Genomic DNA, 25,202 nt, shown 5'->3' on the forward strand with positions numbered 1-25,202 from the left:
TGCTCTCTTTTACTTGCGTTTTAGCTCAAAAATGCTTAAAGATATTCCCGAGAACTAACAAAATATGCTTTCGTGCAGGAATATTGGGAGACGAGCCAAAGAAGTAAAAATCAACTCAAAAAGGAGTCAAAATTGGACAAAGACCAAAACAAGGCAAAAATGCTTACAGTGTGGACCGCACAATACTGTGTGCGGCTGTAAACAATGAAGAAGACTTGTCATATTAGCTTCAGAGTATGTGGACCGCATAATTTTGGTGCGGCCGCGGAAGAGAGATTCATAGAGTTGGAATTTTGGGCAAGCTGAAGAAATGCAGACTGCACCATTATTGTGCGGCCGCAGGATGCCAAGTGCGGTCGCACTCACTATTATGCGGCCGGAAAATGACCAGAATCAGAGAGCCTTGATTGAAGCAGTTGTAACGACCCGGCCGGTCGTTTCGAGAGTTATAACCCTGTTTCCCCCACTTCTGCTTATTTTTATGTTCTTCAGCTATATTATGATATTTCGGATTAGTTGGTTCGGGTCTGGAGTGGTTTCGGAGTGAATTGAGACACTTAGTCTCTAAAGTAGAAGCTTAAGTTAGAAAAGTCAACCGGATATTGACTTATGTATAAATGATTTGGGATTTGTATTTTGATGGTTTTGTTAGCTCCGTTAGGTGATTTTGGACTTAGGAGTGCATTCGGAACATGATTTGGAGGTCCGTAGTGGAATTTGACTTGAATTGGCGAAGGTTAGAATTTTGGTGAATTTGGCCGGCAGTGGAAATTTTTATATCGAGGTCGGATTGGATTTTCGGAAGTTGGAGTAGGTTCGTGGTGTCATTTCAAACTTATGTGCAAAATATGAGGTCATTCGAATGCGATTTGTTATGTTTCGATGTCATTTGTAGAATTTAGAATTTTCATAAGTTCATTAGGCTTGAATCCGTGCATAATCCGTGTTTTTGATGTTGTTCGACGTAATTTGAAGGCTCGACTAAGTTTGTATGGTGTTTTAGGATTGGTAGGTATGTTTGGTTGAGGTCCTGGGGGCCTCGGGCGTGTTTCGGATGCACAACGGGTCATTTTTGGACTTAGGGAGTTGGCAAATTTTCTGGTGTTATTGCAGATATTTTTCTTCATCACGTTCGCGAGGGAGATCTCGTGGTCGCGTATGTCATCTGAGAGGTCAGATAAAATTGCTCTTCGCATTCGCGAAGATGAAGACGTGATCACGACAGTGGAGTTTGAGTGTTACTCTTCGCGGTCGTGTGAGGACAATTGCGATCGCGTAGGTGTGAGCAGCTAGTGCATCGCATTCATGTGAGGAGTTACGCGTTCGCGTAGAGTAAATTTCTGAGGGAGCGAAGTTGTTCTTCGCGATCGTGAGGCCTTTTCCGCGATCGCGATTAAGGAAATCTGGGCAGCAGAGTTAAATTTCAAAATCGAGGGTTTGAGCCCATTGTTCATATTTTGACCAAGAGACCACGGATTTAAGCGATTTTTGAAGGGATTTTCAGGGAGTTGATTGGGGTAAGTGTTTCTCACTTAGTTTTGGTTAAATTCCATGATTATATCTTGATTTTTATAATCTAAATTATGGATTGGGGTGAGCAATTGGGGAAAAAGTTCAAGAGTTCTTAAGATGGAATTTTAAGGTTTTGAAGGGGATTTTGTTGTTAGATTTTAGTAAATTTGGATGACTAGACTCGTGAGTGAATGTGCATTCGGGTTTTGTGACATTTGTCAGATTTCGAGACGTGGGGCCGGGGGCCGGGTTTGAGCCAATTTCGGGTTTTTGGTCTAAATTGGTAGTTTTTCTTGTGGAATTCATTCCTTTAGCATAAATTGATGGTATTGTACTAATTGTGAATAGATTCTGAGCATTGGAAGGCCGAATCGAGGGGCAAGAGCATCGCGGAGTAGGGATTTGATCGGTTTAAGGTAAGTAACGATTGTAAATCTGGTCCTGAGGGTATGAAACCCCGGAATTTTGTATTATTTTACTATTTGGAGGTGGCGCACATGCTAGGTGACGGACGTGTGGGCGTGCACTATTGGGGATTGTGACTTGGTCCTCCCCGTATCAACTGTAAAGTTGAATATTTTGTTGAAACTATACGATTCTTATGTGTTTTAGAAAGAATTTCTGTAAGTTAGGTTGGATGCCATGTTTAGGCCTTATACCAGTGTTGTTTGGACCCTTAGAGGTCTTTTCTTGCTATCCTCTCATTGTTTTTGATTAAGAATCTATACTCAGTCATATTTATACATATTTACAGCATAACTCAGTCTCTATTACTCTATTTTGATGCATCATATAAATGTTGTTTGGGCTGAATACTTTGTTGTCTGAGAGCCCGAGAGGCTAGAAAGGTTTATGACTGAGTGAGGCCGAGGGCCTGATTTGTGAGGATATTTATGGGATCGAGCTGCATGTCGCAGCATGTTTGATATAGGCCGAGGGCCTCATTGATTTATGCCATGATTGGCTTGATATAGAGCTTGGGCTGAATGAGCCCCTCCGGAGTCTGTACACACCCCAGGTGAGTGCAGGTACCTACTGAGGGCGAGTGCCTAGTGCTGAGTGACTGGGAGGCATGAGTGATGGTGAGGTCTGCCCGAGGGGCAGTATATGAGTGATTGTGAGGTTTGCCCGAGGGGCTGTATATGAGTGATATTGCCCGAGGGGCTGAATATGATTTCATTATTTTTGCTCACTTTTGCATTGAGCCTTCGTTTGAAAACTGTTGAAAGATGTCTTTAAATGATTTTACTGGAACTGGATTTAAAAGAGCTAATTTGATTCAAACTCTGGTTTTAAAAGCATGCTGTATTTGAGTGAATATTCTTTTGGGGATATGAACTTTACTTGCATTATTGCTCGTCACTACTTCTTAGTCTTTATTTACTGATGTTACTTACTAAGTGGGTGTACTCACGTTACTCCCTGCACCTTATGTGCAAATCCAGGCATTGCTGGCCACGGTAGTGGTTGTTGATATATTCAGTTGCGGATCAGCGGAGATAGCAAGGTAGTTGTCTGGCGATCACAGCCCTATTTTTCTCCTTCCTTATCTTCCCCTTAGTTGTATTTTGGATTTTTCCCAGACTATGTTAGTCTTAATGTTATCAGACAGTTTGTAGTAATTGCTCATGACTAGTGACACCCCAATGACGGACTTTTTCTTTTCCGCACTTTTGTTTTGATTTGAACTCTTTTACGAAGGTTTTTATGTTAAATAGCATGAAATTAACTTTGAAATGAAAATATCATTTTTTTGGGAAAAGAGTCGGCTTGCCTAGTTCCACGATATGCGCCATCACGACGGGTTAGGTTTTTGGGTCGTGACAACTTGGTATCAGAGCCTAGGTTACATAGGTCTCACGAATCATGAGCGGGTTTAGTAGAGTCTTGCGGATCGGTACGGAGACGTCTGTACTTATCTTCAAGAGGCTGCAGAACCCTTAGGAAAATTTCACATTCTTGGATTCTTGTCGTGTGAATCTGTTTGTTCTGGTAATTAAACACCTGTTATTTCATTCTCTCACAGATGGTGAGGACTCGTGCTACCGGTCATGATGGACAGCCACCAGTACCGCCAGTCAGGGCTGCCAGAGGCCGAGGCCGCTATCGAGGTCATGGTAGGGGTAGAGGTGCAGCCCGCACAGCAGCTGGGGCAGTACTTGCAGACCCACCAGTTACCCCAGATCAGGATCATATCCCATTAGTTAATGCCCCAGCTTAGGCACCACTTGTGCCTATTGTGATTCCAGGCCCTAGCTCAGATTCTGACAGCGTGTACCGGCCTTGCTCAGGCGGTCTCTATCTCGACGGCCGCAGCCACTTCTCAGGTCGGGGGAGGCACTCAGACTCCCGCCGCTCGCACACCCGAGCAGGGTGTTCAGGGACTCCAGACACCGGGGTCACCACCAGCCCAGCCGATTGCAGCTGCTCAGGACTATGTGGTTCCTGTTATGCCTGAGGATGATCAGCGTAGGTTGGAAAGGTTTGAGAGACTCCAGCCTCCACCTTTCAGTGGCACAGAGAGAGAGGATACCCGGGACTTCTTGGATAGGTGTTAGAGGATACTCCATACAGCTGGTATTCTGGAGACTTATGGGGTCTCATTCACTACTTTTTAGTTTTCTGGGGATTCACTCAGATGGTGGGAGACTTATGAGATGCGTAGGCCTATTGGCGCAGCACCCCTTACTTGGCAGCAGTTCTCCGTGGTCTTTTTGGAGAAGTTCGTGCCTCAGTCCCGTAGAGAGGAGCTACGCAGACAGTTTGAGCAGCTTCGTCAGGGTGATATGTCTGTAATGCAGTATGAGATACGATTCTCGAAGTTGGCCCATCATGCTATCTGGTTGGTTCCCACAGACCGAGAGAGGATCAGGAGGTTTATAGATGGCCTCGGTTTTTAGCTTCAGTAGCTTATGACCAGAGAGAGAGTGTCTGGTGCTACTTTTGATGAGGTTGTCAACATTGCTCGACAGATTGAAATGGTTCGCGGTCAGGAGAGGGTTGAGAGGGAGGCCAAGAGGCCTTGTGGTCAGGGTGGAATCAGTGGTGTTTCTAATGGGGGTCAGTTCCAACATGGCAGAGGCCGTCCATTCAGGCATGCTCAGTCAGCTCGCCTAGTTCACTGTGGTGCATTATCGGGCCATGGTTCTCACAGTTCTCATCAGGGCCACTCATCACTTAGTGCCCTCCTATCCCATAGTTCGTCCTGTGCTCCATCAGTTCAGGGCCCCTCCATGCCAGGTTCTTCTACTAGTTATCCCGGTGCTAGGGGTTCCCTTCAGTCCCCGCCACCAATATTAGGGAGTTGTTTTGAGTGTGGGGAGTTTGAGAATATGTGGAGGCAGCGTCCTCGTCATCACGGAGGTTTATCTCAGTAGAGGAGTCAGCCTTCGACTTCAGCACTAATTACTTCACCACCCGCCCAGTCAGCTCGAGGTGGAGGTCAGTCAGCTAAGGGTCGCCCTAGAGGGGGAGGCAGATCAGAGGGTGGCCAGACCCATTTTTATGCCTCCCTGCCTGACCATATGCTATTGCTTCAGATGTTGTGATTACAGGTATTGTCTCAGTTTGTCATAGAGATACCTCTGTATTATTTGACCTTGGTTCCACTTATTCATATGTTTTCTCGTTTTTCGCTCATTTTCTGGATATGCCTCGTGAGTCTTTAGTTTCATATGTTCATGTATCTACTCATGTGGGCAATACTATTATTGTGGACCGCGTATATCGGTCGTGTGTGGTGACTATTGGGGGTCTAAAGACCAGAGTAGACCTTTTGCTGCTCAGTATGGTTGACTTTGATGTGATATTAGGTATGGATTGGTTATCTCTATGTCATGTTGTTCTAGATTGTCACGCAAAGATCGTAGCGCTGGCGATGCCGGGATTTCCGAGGTTTGAGTGAAGCAGTTCTATAGATTATGTACCTAGCAGGGTGATTTCATATTTGAAGGCTCAGCGTATGATTGAGAAGGGTTGCCTATCTTATTTGGCATTTGTGAGGGAGGTTAGTGCAAAGGCTCCTACCATTGATTCTGTTCTGGTGGTACGTGATTTTCCGGATGTGTTTCCTGCAGACCTGCCGGGCATGCCGCCTGACAGGGATATTGACTTTGGGTATTGATTTGGTGCCGGGCACTCATCCCATTTCTATTCCACTGTATCGTATGGCACCGGCGGAGTTGAAGGAGTTGAAGGAACAGCTTCAAGAACTCCTTGATAAGGGGTTTATTCGGCCTAGTGTGTTATCTTGGGGTGCACCGGTTCTATTCGTAAGGTGGTTTCATGAGGATGTGCATTGATTATAGGTAGTTGAACAAGATCACAGTCAAGAACAAGTATCTTTTGCCTCGTATTGAGGATTTATTTGACCAGCTTCAGGGAGCGAGGGAGTTCTCTAAGATTGATTTGAGGTCCAGGTATCACCAGCTAAAGATTCGGGATTTGGATATTCTTAAGACAGCTTTCAGGACCCGTTATGGCCATTTTGAGTTCTTGGTGATGTATTTTGGGCTTACTAATGCCCCAGCAGCGTTCATGCATTTGATGAACAGTTTATTCCAGCCCTATTTGGACTCATTCGTTATTGTATTCATTAATGATATCCTGGTGTACTCTCGTAGCCAGGAGGAGCATGCTCAGCATCTGAGGATTGTATTACAGATATTGAGAGAGGAGAAGCTTTACACAAAGTTCTCCAAATGTAAGTTTTGGCTCGATTCAGTAGCATTCTTGGGGCACGTAGTGTTCAGTGAGGGTATTCAAGTGGATCCGAAGAAGGTAGAGGCGGTGCAGAGTTAGCCGAGACCATCCTCAGGCATGGAGATTAGGAGCTTCCTTGGTTGGCGGGATATTATCGTCGCTTTGTGGAGGGATTTTCATCTATTTCATCGCCCTTGACCAGATTGACCCAAAAGGTGCTCCATTCAGGTGGTCGGATGAGTGTGAGGGGAGCTTTTAGAAGCTCAAGACTGCTTTGACCACAGCTCCAGTGTTAGTTTTGCCATCAGCTTCAGGTTCTTACATCATGTATTATGATGCCTCGAGGGTAGGCATTGGTTGTGTTCTGATGCAGGAGGGTAGGGTGATTGCCTATGCCTCGCGCCAGTTGAAGACCCATGAGAAGCACTATCCTGTCCACGATCTTGAGTTAGAAGCCATTATTCACGCCTTGAAGATTTGGTGTCATTATTTGTATGGGGTTCATTGTGATATCTATACTGATCACCAGAGTCTGTAGCATCTGTTTAAGCAGAAGGATCTTAATTTGCGTCAGCGGAGATGGTTAGAGCTTCTCAAGGACTATGATATCACTATTTTGTACCATCCAGGGAAGGCCAATGTAGTGGCCGATGCCATGAGTCACCGGGCGGAGAGTTTGGGGAGTTTAGCATATCTCCCAGCAGCAAAGAGACCCTTGGCATTGGATGTTCATGCCTTAGCGGGCCAGCTTGTTAGATTGGATATTTTGGAGCCGAGTCGGGATATTATAGGACATGTTGCACGCTTGTGTCATTGACTTTGGGGGTTCATGGGACCAGTTCTTGCCACTCGCGGAGTTTGCATATAATAATAGTTATCAGTCGAGTATTCAGATGGCTCCGTATGAGGCTTTATATGGGAGGAGGTGTATATCTCTAGTAGGATAGTTTGAGCCGGGTGAGGCTAGGCTCTTGGGTACAGACTTGGTCCAGGATGCATTAGATAAGGTAAAATCGATTCAGGAGCGGCTTCGCACGGCATAGTCTAGGCAGAAAAGCTACGCAGACAAGAAGGTCTGTGATTTGTCTTTTATGGTAGGGGAGAAGGTTTTGCTTAAGGTTTCACCCATTAATGGTGTTATTAGGTTTGGGAAGAGGGGCAAGTTGTGCCCCCTATTTATTGGGCCTTTTGAGGTGCTTCAGAGGATAGGGGAGGTGGCTTATAAGCTTGCCTTGCCACCCAGCTTGTCGAGTGTGCATCCAGTGTTTCATGTTTCCATGCTCCGGAGGTATATTGGTGATCCGTACCATATTTTGGACTTCATCACGGTTCAGTTGGAGGGCGATATGACTTATGATGTGGAGCAGATGGCCATTTTGGATCGGCAGGTTCGAAAGTTGAGGTCAAAGGACATAGCTTCAGTGAAGGTGCAGTAGAGAGGTCAGCCTATAGAGGCGGCCACCTGGGAGACCGAGCGGGAGATGCAGAGCAGATATCCACACCTATTTGAGACTCCAGGTCTGTTTCTAGACCCGTTTGAGGATGAACGATTGTTTAAGAGGGGGGGATGTAACGACCCGACCAGTCGTTTCGAGAGTTATAACCCTGTTTCCCCCATTTCTACTTCTTTTTGTGTTCTTCAACTATATTATGATATGTCGGATTAGTTGGTTCGGGTCCGAAGTGGTTACAGAGTAAATTGAGACACTTAGTCTCTAAAGTAGAAGCTTAAGTTAGAAATGTCAACTGGATGTTGACTTATGTGTAAACAATCTTGGATTTGAATTTTGATGGTTCCATTAGCTCCGTTAGGTGATTTTGGACTTCGGAGTGCGTCCGAAACGTGATTTGGAAGTCCGTAGTGGAATTTAGCTTGAATTGGCGAAGGTTAGAATTTTGGCGAATTTGGCCGACAGTGGAAATTTTGATATCGGGGTCGGATTAAATTTGCGGAAGTTGGAGTAGGTTCGTGGAGTCATTTCAGACTCGTGTGCAAAATTTGAGGTCATTCGGACGCGATTTGTTATGTTTCGACGTCGTTTGTAGAATTTAGAAATCTCATAAGTTCATTATGCTTGAATCCGTGCATAATCTGTGTTTTTGATGTTGTTCGACGTGATTTGAAGGCTCGACTAAGTTCGTATGGTATTTTAGGATTGGTTGGTATGTTTGGTTGAGGTTCCGGGGGCCTCAGGCGTGTTTCGGATGCTCAATGGGTCATTTTTGGACTTAGGGAGTTGGCAGATTTTCTGGTGTTATTGCAGACATTTTTCTTCATCGCGTTCGCGAGGGAGATCTCGCGATCGCGTATGTCATCTGAGAGGTCAGATAAAATTGCTCTTCGCGTTCGCGAAGATGAAGATGCGATCACGTAAGGTTATCAGGCAGTGCACCGTGAATGCGTGGGCTTGGCCGCGTTCGCGAAGAAGAAGTGAGGCAGCAGTGGAGTTTGAGTGTTACTCTTCGCGGTCGTGTGAGGAAAATTGCAATCGCGTAGGTGTGAGCAGCTAGTGCATCGCATTCATGTGAGGAGTTACGCGTTCGCGTAGAGTAAATTTTTGAGGGAGCGAAGTTGTTCTTCGCGATCGTGAGGCCTTTTCCGCGATCGCGATTAAGGAAATCTGGGGCAGCAGAGTTAAATTTCAAAATCGAGGGTTTGAGCCCATTGTTCATATTTTGACCAAGAGACCACGGATTTAAGCGATTTTTGAAGGGATTTTCAGGGAGTTGATTGGGGTAAGTGTTTCTCACTTAGTTTTGGTTAAATTCCATGAATATATCTTGATTTTTATAATCTAAATTGTGGATTGGGGTGAGCAATTGGGGAAAAAGTTCAAGAGTTCTTAAGATGGAATTTTAAGGTTTTGAAGGGGATTTTGTTGTTAGATTTTAGTAAATTTGGTATGACTAGACTCGTGAGTGAATGTGCATTCGGGTTTTGTGACATTTGTCAGATTTTGAGACGTGGGGCCGGGGGCCGGGTTTGAGCCAATTTCGGGTTTTTGGTGTAAATTGGTAGTTTTTCTAGTGGAATTCATTCCTTTAGCATAAATTGATGGTATTGTACTAATTGTGAATAGATTCTGAGCATTGGGAGGCTGAATCGAGGGGCAAGAGCATCGCGGAGTAGGGATTTGATCGGTTTAAGGTAAGTAACGATTGTAAATCTGGTCCTGAGGGTATGAAACCCCGGAATTTTATATTATTTTACTATTTGGAGGTGGCACACATGCTAGGTGACGGACGTGTGGGCGTGCACCGTTGGGGATTGTGACTTGGTCCGCCCCGTATCAACTGTAAAGTTGAATATTTTGTTGAAACTATACGATTCTTATGTGTTTTAGAAAGAATTTCTGTAAGTTAGGTTGGATGCCATGTTTAGGCCTTATACCAGTATTGTTTGGACCCTTAGAGGTCTTTTCTTGCTATCCTCTCATTGTTTTTGATTAAGAATCTACACTCAGTCATATTTATACATATTTACAGCATAACTCAGTCTCTATTACTCTATTTTGATGCATCATATAAATGTTGTTTGGGCTGAATACTTTGTTGTCTGAGAGCCCGAAAGGCTGGAGAGGTTTATGACTGAGTGAGGCCGAGGGCCTGATTTGTGAGGATATTTATGGGATCGGGCTGCACGCCGCAGTATGTTTGATATAGGCTGAGGCCCTCATTGATTTATGCCATGATTGTCTTGATATAGCGTTTGGGTTGAAGGAGCCCCTCCGGAGTCTGTACACACCCCCAGTGAGCGCAGGTACCTACTAAGTGCGAGTGCCGAGTGCTGAGTGACTGGGAGGCATGATTGATGGTGAGGTCTGCCCGAGGGGCAGTACACGAGTGATATAGGCCGAGGGCCTCATTGATTTATGTCATGATTGGCTTGATATAGCGCTTGGGCTGAAGGAGCCCCTCCGGAGTCTGTACACACCCCCAGTGAGCGCAGGTACCTACTGAGTACGAGAGCCGAGTGCTGAGTGACTGGGAGGTATGAGTGATGGTGAGGTTTACCCGAAGGGCAGTATACGAGTGATTGTGAGATTTTCCCGAGGGGCTGTATATGAGTGATCTTGCCCGAGGGGCTGATTATGATTTCATTATTTTTGCTCACATTTGCATTGAGCCTTCATTTGAAAACTGTTGAAAGATGTCTTTAAATGATTTTATTGGAACTGGTTTTAAAAGAGCTGATTTGATTCAAACTCTGGTTTTAAAAGCATGTTGTATTTGACTGAATATTTTTTTGGGGATATGAACTTTACTTGCATTATTGCTCGTCACTACTTCTCAGTCTTTATTTACTATTGTTACTTACTGAGTGGGTGTACTCACGTTACTCCCTGTACCTTGTGTGCAGATCCAGGCATTGCTGGCCACGGTAGTGGTTGTTGATATATTCAGTTGCGGATCAATGGAGATAGCAAGGTAGTTGTCTGGCGATCGCAGCCCTGTTTTTCTCCTTCCTTATATTCCCCTTATTTGTATTTTGGATTTTTCCCAGACTATGTTAGTCTTAATGTTATCAGACAGTTTGTAGTAGTTGCTCATGACTAGTGACACCCCGATGACGGACTTTTTCTTTTCCGCACTTTTGTTTTGATTTGAACTCTTTTACGAAAGTTTTTATGTTAAATAGCCTAAAATTAACTTTGAAATGAAAATATCAATTTATTTTTGGAAATGAGTCGGATTGCCTAGTTCACGATAGGCGCCATCACGATGGGTTAGGTTTTGGGTCGTGACAGTTGTGCGGACTGTACTATTATTATGCTGCCACGGGATTCAAAGGTGCGGCTGCATTCATAATTATGTGGTCCGCAGAAGAAGGTCCAAGTCCCAGCCCAAATCAAGTGTGCGGCCGCACTTAGAAATGTGCGGACCACATAATTAGATGTAGTGCAGCCGCATCCCACTTTTATGCGACCGCAGAAGGAGCAGTTGACCAGTCAAGCTCAGAGTGCGGAGCTCACTCATAATTATGCGGCCGCACAACCTCCGCAGGGGCATTTTTGTCAGATATTTTTAGCTTAGTATAAATAGAACCTTTTGTCATTTTTAGGGAAAGTTTTGTTTTGGGAGAGTACCTGAGCCAATTTTCTTTACTATTTTGAGTAATATTGTATTAGATTAGCTTCTAAACATTAGATTTTCTTTCCCTAATCAATTATTATGCATTCTATCTTAATTTCTTCTTGTATTTCTTCATTTTTCATGAGTGGCTAAATTTCTAGCTAGAGTTGAGGCCCAACCCTAGTGTGGGTACTTAATGGGTGTTTGATTTAGGACTTGTTTGTGATTGGGTTAGTGATATTTAGCCTATTTCTTGCTTGAATTCAAGAATTAATGGTTGCAAACATTGATTCACGCCTAATTGACTTAGTCTCTACTTGAGAAAGAGAGACTAAGTCTAGGAAAACTTGGCTAATAAGAAATTGGAGCGAACTCAAGAAATTGATAGCTCCAATTAAAGGGTTGAATCTAGAGATAGTAAGACCTGACTTAAGCAGTTATCACGTGTTTTGTGCAATACCCATTTGGACTTGAGAAAGCCAAATTGGACAAAATCACTCAAACTACCGAGAGATATAGAGTGGGTAATTGCGTGTGATTGCTATATTACAACCCCGACCAATCAAACTTGCCCTAGAGTTTACACCCATTAGGTAACCACCTAGGTGGAAGTCACGACTCTAGATCTTGTATCATTTGGAAAACAACCAAAATCAAAAATATTGTCTTCTAGTTTTATAATTGCAATCAATAGTTAAAGTAGAAGTAGAAATAACAAACAAGAATATGGAAGTGTAATCTAAGGCATATCGTACAATTGCACTAAGCATATACCTAATCCCAATTCTAACTCTCTGAGGATTTGACCCCGACTTGCGTTGGGTTTTATTATTGCTTCGACCGCCTCATTACCTATATTTGTGGTGTGAGTTTGGGCGACATCAACATGTCGAAACCCGCTTTCGCAAGAAAATAGGGTGCGACAACTACGTCCACAACCAAGATATTTGAACTTCTACATATAGACTTGTGGGGTCTTTACCATGCACACCAGGTTAGATAGGATTAAAAATGAGGTTATTCGCGACAAGTTGGGAGTACTACTTATTTGCACCTTTTGACTTTTGTTTTAGTTCAAAAATGCTTAAAGGTATTTTCGAAAACTGATAAAATATGCTTACTTGTAGGAGTATTGGAAAATGAGCCAAAGTTATGAAATTCAACTCAAGAAGGAGTGATTTTGACCAAGGACAAAAATCAAGCAAAAAGGCTAAAGTGCGGACCGCAGAATTTTGTCTGCGGGCACAGAACAAGAAGAAAATTCAACAGTGCTTCAGTGTAAAGTGCGGACCGCACAATAATTTATGGCCGCAGAAGTCAAAGTTCATAGAGTGTCAAATTCAAGCCCAACAAGAACTGCGGACCGCACTATAATTGTGCGGCCGCACCTAAAATTATGCGGACCGCGGAACTTAAGAGATGCGGCCGCAATCCAGAATTGTGTGGACACAGAATCCACTCCTGTCAAGAGCTGAAGAAAAGTGTGGACCGCACATAGAATTATGCGGCCGCAGAACCTCATAAAGGGAAATTTTGTTCGAAAATTCTAGCTTTGTATAAATAGACTACTTTCACGAAATTAGGTCAAGTTTTGAATATCTGAAAGTTGGTAGCCATTTTTCTTTACTGTTTCAGGAAACTTTATCATAGCTTGTCAATTTTACATTGGATTTTCATCTATTTATCATTAAATATGAGTTTGATCATCTTTTCTTCTTATATTCTTCTTTACCCAATATGAGTAGCTAAATTTCTAGCTAGGGTTGTGGCCCAACCCTAGTGTAGGTACCTAATGGGTGTTTGATTTAGGGCTTGTTTATGGTTGGGTGTGTAATATTTGGCCTAGTTCTTGCTATAATTATAGAATTAATGGTTGCAAATATTGATTCAAGCCTATTTGACTTAGTCTCTACTTGAGAAAGAGAGACTTAGTCTAGGAAAACTTGGCTAACAATAAATTGGGATGAACTCAAGAAATTGATAGTCCCAGTTAAAGGGTTGAATCTAGAGATAGTAAAACCCGACTTGAGCATCTATCAATTGTTTTGTGCATTACTCATTTGGACTTGAGAAAGCCAAAGTGGGCAAAACCACTCTATTACCGAGAGGTATTGAGTGGGTAATCGTGTGTCGATTGCTATAATACACCCCGACCAACATAACCCGCTCTAAAGCCCACAACACGTTAGGCAAATACCTAGGTGGAAGTCACGGCCCTAGGTCTTTTACATACTTAAAAAACAACACCAAAAATATTATTCTCTAACTTTATATTTGAGAATTGCAAACCTTAGCGTTATTTTAGAAGTAGGATCAAAACACAGTTTGTGGAAGTGCAATCTAGATACTTCACATGCTTATTCTGAATATATACCTAATCCCATCTACGCTGCCTATGGATTCGATCCTGACTCCTTGTTGGGTATTATTATTGAAATCGACCACTTCATAACCCCGAATAGAGGTGTGATTTGGGCAAGACCAGCCCCTATTGAGGACAAGATGCGGGAAGCATGACTTAGGTGGTTTGGTCATGTGAGGAGGAGGAGCACAGACGCCCCAGTGAGGAGGTGTGAGAGGTTGACATTGGAGGTCCTACGGAGAGGTAGAGGTAGGCCAAAAAAGAGGTGGGTAGAGGTGATTAGGCAAGACATGGCATAACTTCAGCTGACCGAGGACATGGCCCTTGATAGGAAGATATGAAGGTCGAGGATTAGGGTAGTAGAGTAGGTAGTCTAGAGTGTTCATAATAATAGTATTGGCACATAGTCTCGCTTTATGTTGGTAGTAGGTTTTTATGACTAATCGTTGTTTTATTTCATTGTTGATCACCTTACTATATTGTTGTTTTTATTTTGCTTTTATATGGCTTTTTGGTGCTGTCCCTTCTTGTCTATATTTTTATTAATGTGGTGCTTATGCTTTCCTGAGTCGAGGGTCTATTGGAAATAGTCTCTCTATCCTCACAAGGTAGGGTAAGGTATGCATACATACTACGCTCCCTAGACCCCACGGTGTGGGATAATACTGGGTATGTTATTGTTATTATTGTTGTTCATTACCTTAGTTGATGACTATAGTAGGTGTACATGGACACATCTCCTGACCAGCAAAATCAATGCCTTACATGTTATAAAAGCCTTCACTGCAATGGTCCAAAACCAATTCAATACCTCTATAAAAACAATCAAGACTGACAATAGCTTAGAATTTGTGAATACTGAGACAACCATGTTTTTCCAGACCAAATTGATTAGACACCAGAAAACCTGCCTTATACTCCACAGCAGAATGGGATAGTCGAAAGAGAACACAAATATCTTCTTGAAACTGCAAGAGCATTGTTGTATCAGTCCAAATTACCTATAAGATACCGGGGGGAATGCATTCTAACTTCTACCTATCTGATTAATAGATTACTATTCTCATCTCTTAAAGGCATATATCCATTTGGGATAATGTATGGGAGGAAACCAAATTACTCACACCTTAGAAGTTTTGGGTACCTGTGTTTTCCTACAAATCTGAAACCTCACAAAGATAAGTTTGAACTAAGGTCAACACCTCATGTCTTTGTAGGATACCCTTTTAGATCAAAAGAGTACAAAGTACTCAGTCTTGCCACAAGAAAGATACATGTTTCAAGAGATGTGTTGTTTCATGAAACTGTTTTTCCATTTATACTACCAGGGAAGCCCACTGATCTGGTGATTAAGTGTAAACATTTATCCTTTCCTTTTTCTCATATAGGGCCCAGTGTAAGTGATATTGAAACTACCAGTCCCACTAACAGTAATAATGGTAGTGGTCCACATCAGGATCATCATCAATTAATGTCACTTGAACCCTCATTTGGTAATGACACTACTAATAATATTCATGAAGCTTTTTCACCATCTCATCAAGATTACCAGAGCTCCTCAAATTCAAATAGAACATCCAGCACATCCTCTAAACCTTCCATTCATGCCCAGAGCCAGCAACAACTTCTTCTAGATGATTCATCAAGCTCTACACAATCTGAGCACACTACAACCTTAGTTCATAATAGACCTTAGAGAACACACAAACATCCTATAATGTACCTAAGCTCAGCACTGATAATAGGCAACACATTCTAAATGATGACCACAATTCATCCTCTTTCTCTTTCCAAACATATGTTCCCCATCTATAATATATATCCCTAAATACATTAACTAATGATAGTCAGCATTTAATTGAAAAACTTTCTTTTGATTATGAACCTGAGTCACTTGAGGAGGCAGCTTCCATACTTGCTTGGCAGAAGGCAATGAATCAAGAGTTTGATGCACTTTATTCCTGGGATCTTGTGCCACTACCTGCAGGGAAGAAGGCAATAGGATGTAAGTGGGTGTATAAAGTTAAACATAAAGCAGATGGGAGTGTTAAAAGGTTTAAATCTAGACAGATTATTAAGGGATACACTGAGCAAACAGGGATAGATTACACTGAGACTTGTATGTGCCACCAGGGATGGTGGTAGAAAAATAAGATTTGGTATGCAAGATGAAAAAATTCTTGTATGGGCTAAAGCAAGCCAGTAGGCAGTGTTATGCCAAAATGATTGAAGCTTTGTGTTCTAAGGGATATGTACATTCCATGCTAGCCTATTCTCTATTCTACAAAAGGGAAGGAAGTTGAGTTATCTTTGTAGCAGTCTATGTAGATGATGTTCTTCTAATAGGGACAAACTTGGGAGAGATTGAAGCTTTGAAGACCTTCCTACATGATACCTTTAGGATAAAGGACCTAGGGAGACTACATTACTTCTTAGGATCAGAAATACTATACAAACATGGAGTAATAATTACACAAAGGAAGTTTACAACTGATCTGCTAAAAGAGTTTGAGTGTCTGCATTGCACCTCCATGTCCTCTCCCCTTGATCCTTCAATAAAGTTGAAAGCAGCTGATGGCAATCTACTCACAGACCCTACTCAATATAGAAAGTTAGTGGGGAAATTGAACTTTCTCACCAACACAAGACTTGGCATGGCTTATAATATTCAACATCTCAGCCAGTATATATAGAACCCCAGAGTTTCTCACCTTAAAGTTGCTATGCATGTACTTAGATATTTAAAGGGTGATCTTGGGTTGGGTATCTTCTTATCAAACAATGCAGACTACAGGTTGAGAGCCTTTTGTGATTCAGATTGGGCATCCTGCCCTGAGACTAAGAAGTCAGTTAGTGATTACATTGTATTATTTGGAGACAGTCCTATTAGTTGGAAGTCGAAGAAACAGTCTACTGTGTCCTTGTCTTCTGCAGAAGCAGAGTACAGATCTGCCAGAAAAGTGGTTGCAGAACTTGTTTGGTTGTTCAAGCTACTTGAAAAATTGACTGTGCTTTTAACTCTTCCCATTCAAGTCTACTGTGGTAATCAAGCAGCTTTACACATTGCAAGGAATCCAGTGTTTCATGAGTGGACAAAGCACATAGAAATGGATTGCTATTTTGTTAGGGACAAGCTACTTGAAGGGTTAATTTCTTTGCATTATGTACACACAGAAGAATAGTTGGCAGACATCTTTACAAAGTCCTTAACAGGAATCAAGCACTCTTCTTTGCTTCGCAAGTTGGCAGTGAGTACCTTCCTTCCAACCTGAGGGGGTGTTGAGATTAGGATTGTATTGTATTTAATTCCTAGCCACATTTGTTAAGAAGGGTTATTATTGCAATCAGTCGATTAAGTTGTTAGTAGTTAGTTAGTGGCAGTTAGATGGTAGATTAGTTAGTTACAGCTGTACAATAACTTGTATAAGTAGGAACACTATCATTTTTCTTTCTCAATTAATGAAGATCATTTTCTCAATTCAGTCCAAATTCTCTCTTCTAGAAGCTTCTTCATTCCCTCCGAGCTCCATGAATCTCCCATGGCAGCTGAGTTTCAACTCAAATTCCTCCGCTAATTATCAATTTTGTCAGATTTTGTTTCCAAAATAGTCCATGCGTATTTAATGTATTAGACGAGTCAAATAATATATATGCCTTCCAGACATAAACTTATATCTTCGCATATTTCTTGTAAATAAGTTGAGTATGTGAGAGTTAAGTTATGTCTATATGTTAGGATTCACAATCAATTTAAATATATTGGTAGAATGCATACACTTTAAAATCTATCGTATTGTCATAGTCGTCAGTTAAATAAAACAAGTAGTTTGAGCTAAGTTGTCAATCTTATAGAATTCTATACCAGATGAACCATGGTGATATGATCAATATAGCTAAAATTAGTTCTATCTTTTGTCAAAACCGTATAACTTTAAATAAAGTATCACTCATGAAACATGATAATCTAGTGGAATTCTTTACCAAATAAACTGTAGTGATATGATCAATATAGTTAAAAGTTTTATCTTTTTGTCATGCTTGTTTATTACTTTAAATGAGATATCATTGATAAAACATGACAATCCAGTAGAGAACTATAATGATATGATCAATATAGTTAACAATTTGACCTTTTTGTCTTAACTATTTATAATGTTATTGAGGTATCATTGGTGAAACATGATAATGCGGTGGTAGTTATCTAACAAGATAGTTAGATTGAATAAAATATGCAATCATGTTGTTTTGTCATAACTTGCATGTTTACTCTTTTGTTCCCAGTTTTGAAATTATGAAGTCCTACCAATTTGCCGTAGCTTGTGCATATCACAGTTCACCGATTTGATTGCTCTTAGCTTGCAGCCATCTTTGCCGCTCAACCTTACAGTATTTTAGTACAAATTATTTTATTAAACGTGCATCTATACATATTAGGGCCGTCTGGTAATATTATCAATTTTAGGGATAAAACTTCAAGACCAGTCCCAAAAAGCTCCTTTTACGCCAATCTTCCAATTATATTTGGACATAATTAAGTGTAATTTGGGTCAAATAATTACTTGGGCATCATGAAATTTAGTGTAACTGAAGGGAGCACTCCATTTCTCAATGGGAGATTAAAAAAATTGCTTGTAGTACTGGGTATACTTACTAATGACTTTTTAAATTCTTTTTTATTTTTATTTTTATTATTCAAGCTAGTATTCTCTTTACATTCTTTCTCTTCCGTTTAAAACATAAGAGGAACACTTGTTAAACGCAATTTCATGTGCTACTAGCTTTGTCCTCTATTCATTATTACTATTATAAATATATAAAGTAGAAAAATACTTTTCAAACTCATACTTATCTTGTTTATATTAAAACACTCAAAAAATCATGAATTTAATATTATCACATAAATTGGAAATAAAAAATTATTCTTCACAATATTAATGTATTAATTTATAATTATTTAATATATTTTAAAAAAATATTTCACATAGTAATAAATAACATTAAAATTTCTTAAATATAAATATATTTGTTACACATTATATTTTATTAATTGGTTAATCTAAATAAATATTTAATCTCTTACAATTAACTTTTATTTTAAAATTAAAAAATATTATTATTATAATTGTGCAACCAAACATGAAATCTATAAAAATTACACCGTAATTGCGTTTTATTATGACAAATAAATAAGTTTTTAGTTACACCATATAGTTTCCAAACAAACCCTTAGCTTCTCCATTGACGTGCATTTATATAAATCTTGGTTTTGCCCCAATTTGTCAACCACCTTGTATTCTTGTATTACTCCTAGGGATTTCTTTAGTACTTCAAATATGAGAAAGCTAAAAAATGAATTTTGGAAGACTGTAATGATAATAGCCAGCTTCTTCCATAAACCTAAATTTCACTCCCTATATCACACTGATCACTGAACTTAAAAAAAAGCATGACAAATCGAAGAAGACGATCCAAAAAAAGAAACTTCTTCTTTTCAATGAGCTGTTTTTTTCTTTTTCCCAACGACTTATTTTGGAATCTTTTAATTCTAATACATGGTAATTAACAAAAGGAAAACTCCGATACGCCTTAATTTTAGGTTGTATCACTTGGAGCTTGAGTTTCTGTCTCGTTGAGTCGCAAGGATAGCATCAATGGCATCTTTTACTTGAGAAATATCTGGAGCTTTTCCACCTTGTGTCGGCCAAAATTCATCCGTTGCCAACACCTATAATAATAATAATGATAGGAGCTTAATATAACGGATTTTATACTATTATGTCACATAAGAAATTTTTACATGTAATAATTAATAAAAAACGATAAAATTAGCTACCTAGAACAAATTACCTAGTACAAGATATGTTAAAATATATTTAAAATATAACTTATTTTTACATTGCCTGTGTATACAAGTTAAATCATATAAAAGGAAATTAAGTGACCCTTTTTAGGATAAAAGCACAAAAATAATTAGGTTTATAAGTATTCACCTTCACTTGCACCTGAAGAAATTTGACGTAACTAATTGCTTTCTCTAACATGGTGACCAAATCAACCTGCATTAATATAAGGATTTTTCATATGATTAAGTAACCTCCAGAATTATAAATGGAGAAACAGTAATTAAAGGATTTAATTAAACCTACCTTGGAACCATTGGGAACAAGTTCTTGCAATATCTTAAGGCGTTCACTGATCCGTTCTCTACGATTCTACAAACAGACATTCCTTTTGTTCTTTAACACACTATTCCAAAATAATTAAGCTTTTAAATTACTTCAATATTAATTAGGAGCTAGCAAACCTTGGCTGCAATGCTCTGTGGATCCTTTGTAGCAACAGAAGTATTTGATTTGGCCTTCTTTGAACCCCCAGTGCATTGCTTCTTATTAGTTTGCATGCTCTCTTCCTGCATTAAATCCATCTCTTTATAATGGAATCATAATCATTGAGAAAATTGGTGATAATAAAATACGATGTATTGAATCATCTTTTTTGTGAACAAATAAAAAGGTATGTAAGTGCCTACTATTACCTATATAATTGGTTAGCGAATATATGATGGATATTTTTAGTGTCGTATACATAATTTAGATGACGTGGTTTCTAAATTGAGAAAGTATCTTCTAAATGTAAATCTAACACTATTTACACTTGTTAAAGTTAGGTGCACTAACAAAGTATAATTTTTTTACGTTAAGTTTATTGCAACAATTGGTAAGTACTGTTTATAACAAACATAATTTGGTAACTTGAAAAATAAGAATAAATAACTTGCTATATAACATGTCAAATCGCACGGAATGAGTAATTAAGGTTAGATATGAAATTACCATGCAAGGGCGCTTATTGAAACGTGATTCCTCTCTCTCTAAGTCCTCAACAGTTGCATTAGCTTCAGAATTTAGCCATCCAAATGGTATCGCATTACTATTCCCATAGCTATTGGCTCGTTGAATATTCTTGGAATTCTCATTAATCAATACTCGAGGACTAGTGTTGCTGCTACTCTTAGGAGTAAGGGAATTCTGATAAATATTATTGTACTGCAAATTATTATCTTCCCAAACTGAGCATTCCACTTTATTACTACTCATTCTTGGATTTGGACAAAATCTTTCACTTTGCTCAAAGCTTAGCAAAGAACCATTTGTTGAATGCATAAAATTACCATACCCCCCTTTGAAGCTAATCACAGAATGGCCATTGGAATTGGAACTGCTGGGACTGGATAGTGAAGAAGAACTGCTTATAGCAAAATTCTTGGCTATATTTGGACTTGTTTTCTCTGGATTTTCACCCTCTTCAAAAACTAATTTTGGAGGTTCCTCAGTTATCCCATATAACTCTGGAGAGGAATGATCACTCATTCCAAATTCACCTTCATAATATTCATAACTATCAACTAAGCCCATTTTTGTGTCATTCATAATATGTTCTTTGGCTAGCGCCATAGACATATCTGAAGAAAATTGGATAGACCAAAGAAAAGGAGAAAGTACAAAGAGCTAGGCTAAAATTAAGTTGCTAGGTAGCTCTAAATTTTGTTTGTTTTCTGGCTTTTTTTGTAGTGAAAAGGTCCAATTGTCTTTATTGAAACAAGTGTGAGACTAAGATAGAGTATATATAGATGGTACATAATAAATTATTTAAAATAGTTTTAGATTGATAGTAATTAATTAGCTGGCAGAAGGTGACCAGAATTGAATGAGAGAAGTGATTAATGTTATAAAAAATTTTTGGAGAAGTCAGCAAGACCTTCGGCGTTTCTTTCGCAAAACCCACGTCTCAGATTCCAATACAACACATTGTTAAAAGTCTAAATTTCTGCAAAATGGACTTGTTTTCTTGAGGGCGTTCTTTCCTACCAACTTTCCTTTAAACTTGAGGAGCCAAGCTAGAGCACGTGGATCTTCATATAAAAATTATATATTACATTCTATAAAGGTCTGTAAGCTAACCCTCGGCCAGCTAATTAATTAAGCTAGTGATGGATTTTACATATACTTTCTCCAGCCTAGATAAAGATTGGTTTGGAAATTCTTCTAGGATTTCTTTGTGTTTAATTGAGATATACTTAACATGCAGCCGGATTCACTTGGAATTTCTTGAATACTCAATGACAAAAAATACAACGATAATAGATAGAGTTGAATTTGTACGTAGTTCTAAGGATATATGGTATAGCTTAATACAAATCGTAAGGATAAATAGAAATATCAAATACGGATTGCAAAGAATGCAAAATAAACGAGGTTGGAAAGAAGATGATTTTCGGGACTAAACAAGATGAATCAATTTATGAACCTTAAAAGAATAATTCTTCAATATAGGAGTATATGGTGCTTGAGTTACAATGTAAGCAAAGAACTGTCCTTTACAGAAATATAGTCATCCTCTTTATAGTGGAGGATCCTACTTTTAGATATAATTAAAAATACATAGTGGGAGACCCATGATAAATCAGCTTTTCCATAATTCCTGCCATGATTCTCTCCTCTAGTGGGATAGCAACGGCTCTTGTCTCTGAGCTCGATATTGGCTCGAGTTTTCAGCCTTGACTCGAGCTCTCGATCTTGACTCGAGCTTAATTCTGACTCGGATCTTTGTATTGATTCGGGGTCAGTGTTGGTCGGTCTTTGAATCATAAGCTCGATAACTTTACTTTGCATCATAGTTCGACTTGGATTCGAGCTTGATAATAACATCGAGCTCGACATTAATCGGTCCTTCGGGCTCGAAGCTTGGTGACCTGACTTCGAACCTCAACCTGATAATATGAAGACGATTCTCCGATCCAATGTATTACCATTTAAACCAGTTCGTACGAAGGACTAACCGATTTTTATCGTATACAGATAGTCCTCTCGTTTCTCGAGAAGGATGTAGCGAGAAACGGCATGATTTCACAACGGCTCGAGCAGATATAAGCTGACGTTCACATTGGGCTCGATCATGACGCACGTGATAGTTGTCCCATCGGTTTAGTTTTTCAAGGCATTTAATGCATGTCAGATGGTGGTCGGCCACCGCTGATATTGAACCGCCATTGCTTTAATCTATAAATAGTCCTTCCTTTTACCATTTATCACTTTTACATCTTCAATCTTCCAAATTTTCCAAGTTCTTTTTCGTACCCTCTGAGTTTATTCGCAAATCCGTGATTCCTCTCTGCAAAAGTCCTTCTTCAAAACTACCAAATTTTTGTCACTTTTTTCTATTCTCGTCCTTTAAATTCAAAAATGGCGAAAACATCACAAACCATTCCTCAGAAAGAAAAAGCTTCATCTTCACAGTCTGTCGCCGACGAAACACCGGTAGAGCCACGGCCTGAGGAGTGCGTTCCTGGGGCGTGTGTTCTTACCTCTGATTTAAGGTCGATAAAGGCTCGTCGGTTCCCGGCCGATGTGAGCCAGTATCGAGGTACATGTGTTCGATAACTAAGAGGCACCTCAAACAGCTAAAGAAAGATTGCAATTGGGAGAACAAAGAAATAATAATCCCTTCTTCTGACGAAGATATCACCACTTACGTGAAAGGGTTTTTAAGTGTGTACACTTACCCTTTCACGTTAGGTCCCCTCGACTCTATTATTATTGACTTTTGCCGTCAATACCAAATAACCCTAGGCCAGGTCCATCCTTCTTTTTGGCGGATCGTTATTTTGATCCGATACTTTGTGAACAAAATTGAGGGGATGTCGTTCACCCTTGACCATCTCATCCGATTGTACCATCCTCGCCTTTTTTGAGGAGGGTTAATAAAACTTCAGCGTCGGGCTACCAAGGCTCTGTTCTCAAGCATAGACGAGGACAGGGATCAAGGTTGGATAGGCAGGTTCGTTCGAGTAAGGACTTCGGACCTGCGACTGAAAATATGCTTTTTCCCGAGGAGTGGAACATGAAGCGTAAGTGTAATTCTGATGTTATTTCCTTCTATTTTGCCTTTTTATTTCTTTTCTCACTGATATCCCCCTTTTTGTGATGCAGCGATTTCCTGGATGCCCGGCGCAGTTCCCAATTTCAAGAACTGGGTACGAGCTATGGCTTCAACCTCCACATACGCCGAGTGCTCATCGCGTGATTTGTCAAAGGACCAATGGGAGGTCAAAAATCATGGTAAGCCCATTTCTCGTATTTTTTGGTAGTTAGAATGAGATGTTTTCCATATACTTCAATAAATTTTCCCATATGTAGGTGTGGGCAAAGATGCGGTTTTGAGGCCCTCGTCCGTCGAGGAAGAGGCTTCGGTGTCCGTTCCAAAGCTAGTGAAGGATAATAAAAGGAAAGGGGCCACCGTCCCTGAAGATCCAAAATCGAAGAAGAGGACGGCTCATAAGCCGAAGAAGAATACCATTCCCTTGACCGTAGAATCAGTTCTGCATCTAAGGGAAGAAGAAGAAGAAGAAAAAGAAGAAGAAGAAGAAGAAGAAGAAGAAGAAGAAGAAGAAGAAGAAGAAGAAGAAGAAGAAGAAGAAGAAGAAGAAGAAGAAGAAGAAGAAGAAGAGAGAACTAGTCTGACTGAAGAAGAAGAAGAAGAAGAAGACGACGGGTCCGCGCTGGCGGCCCGAATGAAGAAAAGCACCAATGCCCCAAAGGTAGCTGAATCGACGGTGATTCATAAGGCTCCGCCCCGAACCGAGGAGATATTAGAGAAAGGTTCAGACAAAGTCCCCGAGTCATTAGAGATCGAGGATGCTTCCTACCGAAGTCAACAAATGGTGGATACATCAAAAGGGACCGGTCCTGAAGCTCTCTGAACTGAGGAGAACACCCCAAGAGAGTCGCCTGGGGCAATAGTAATCGGAGATTCGCCCACTCTTCCTGCTTTTTTCGAAGGGGCTATTCGGGAAGACCAAGCTTTGGGGTCCCTCGAGATGAGCCGGTCTTATGAAGGGGAGGACCATTTCCGTGATCTGCTTACCGGGGTCAAGGATGCTGCTGGCCCTAGTAATATGTCGGGCCTTCTCTATGAAGTGCATCTAGCTCTGAATCGGGTAAGCTCTTAACTCCCTTTGTTGATATTATTTTTCATGTTTTGTTATTCTTTCCTAACTTCTTTTCTTTCTTCTTCGCAGGCCGTGGCGGTTCATCGAGAAGTATGTTTTTGGTCTCGAGCTGAGCTACATCTGTTTGAGACCGATCTTCAACGGATCACGGAGGAGAGGAACTCCCTTAAACTCTTCTTAGGTGAAAGGGGAGAGGAAATCAAAGACCTCCGAGCTGAGTTGGCCAAGGCTCACCAAGATCAGACCGATCAGTCTAAGCAGGTAATGATACTTTTAAAAGCCTATGGGCTCGATACCGGAATAATGTCTAATTTTTTGGCCTCAGAGCTGCAGCAAAAAATTGAGATAATCGGGAAAGTCCGTGAGGAGGTTGATGTGATAAAAGAGGAGTCCTTGAAGTGGAAAGAAGGTATGGACCGCTTTGCTGCAGAGAAAGAGGATGCTCGAGCCCAATTGTCATCGGCCGAAAATCAGCTTCAAAGTATAAAGGAGAAAATCTCGGTTCAAGCAAGAAGAATAGAGGAGCTCGAGGCTCGATTGGCCTCT

General features: G+C 40.5%; 1 protein-coding gene across 1 annotated transcript; it reads right to left on the bottom strand.

Annotated features, from left to right (window-relative positions):
- Positions 1-18,822: 18,822 nt before the first annotated feature.
- Positions 18,823-21,226, bottom strand: LOC107785173 (putative transcription factor bHLH086). The gene is made up of 5 exons (XM_016606411.2): positions 20,482-21,226; positions 19,953-20,057; positions 19,795-19,860; positions 19,639-19,704; positions 18,823-19,373 (listed from the first exon to the last, which is right to left on the bottom strand). The coding sequence occupies exons 1-5, from the start codon at positions 21,106-21,108 to the stop codon at positions 19,251-19,253; spliced, it is 987 nt and encodes a 328-aa protein (XP_016461897.1). The 5' UTR covers positions 21,109-21,226; the 3' UTR covers positions 18,823-19,250.
- Positions 21,227-25,202: the final 3,976 nt, after the last annotated feature.

Source organism: Nicotiana tabacum, chromosome 17, assembly GCF_000715075.1.
Source record: "Nicotiana tabacum cultivar K326 chromosome 17, ASM71507v2, whole genome shotgun sequence".
In the NCBI taxonomy this organism is placed as follows: Eukaryota; Viridiplantae; Streptophyta; class Magnoliopsida; order Solanales; family Solanaceae; genus Nicotiana; species Nicotiana tabacum.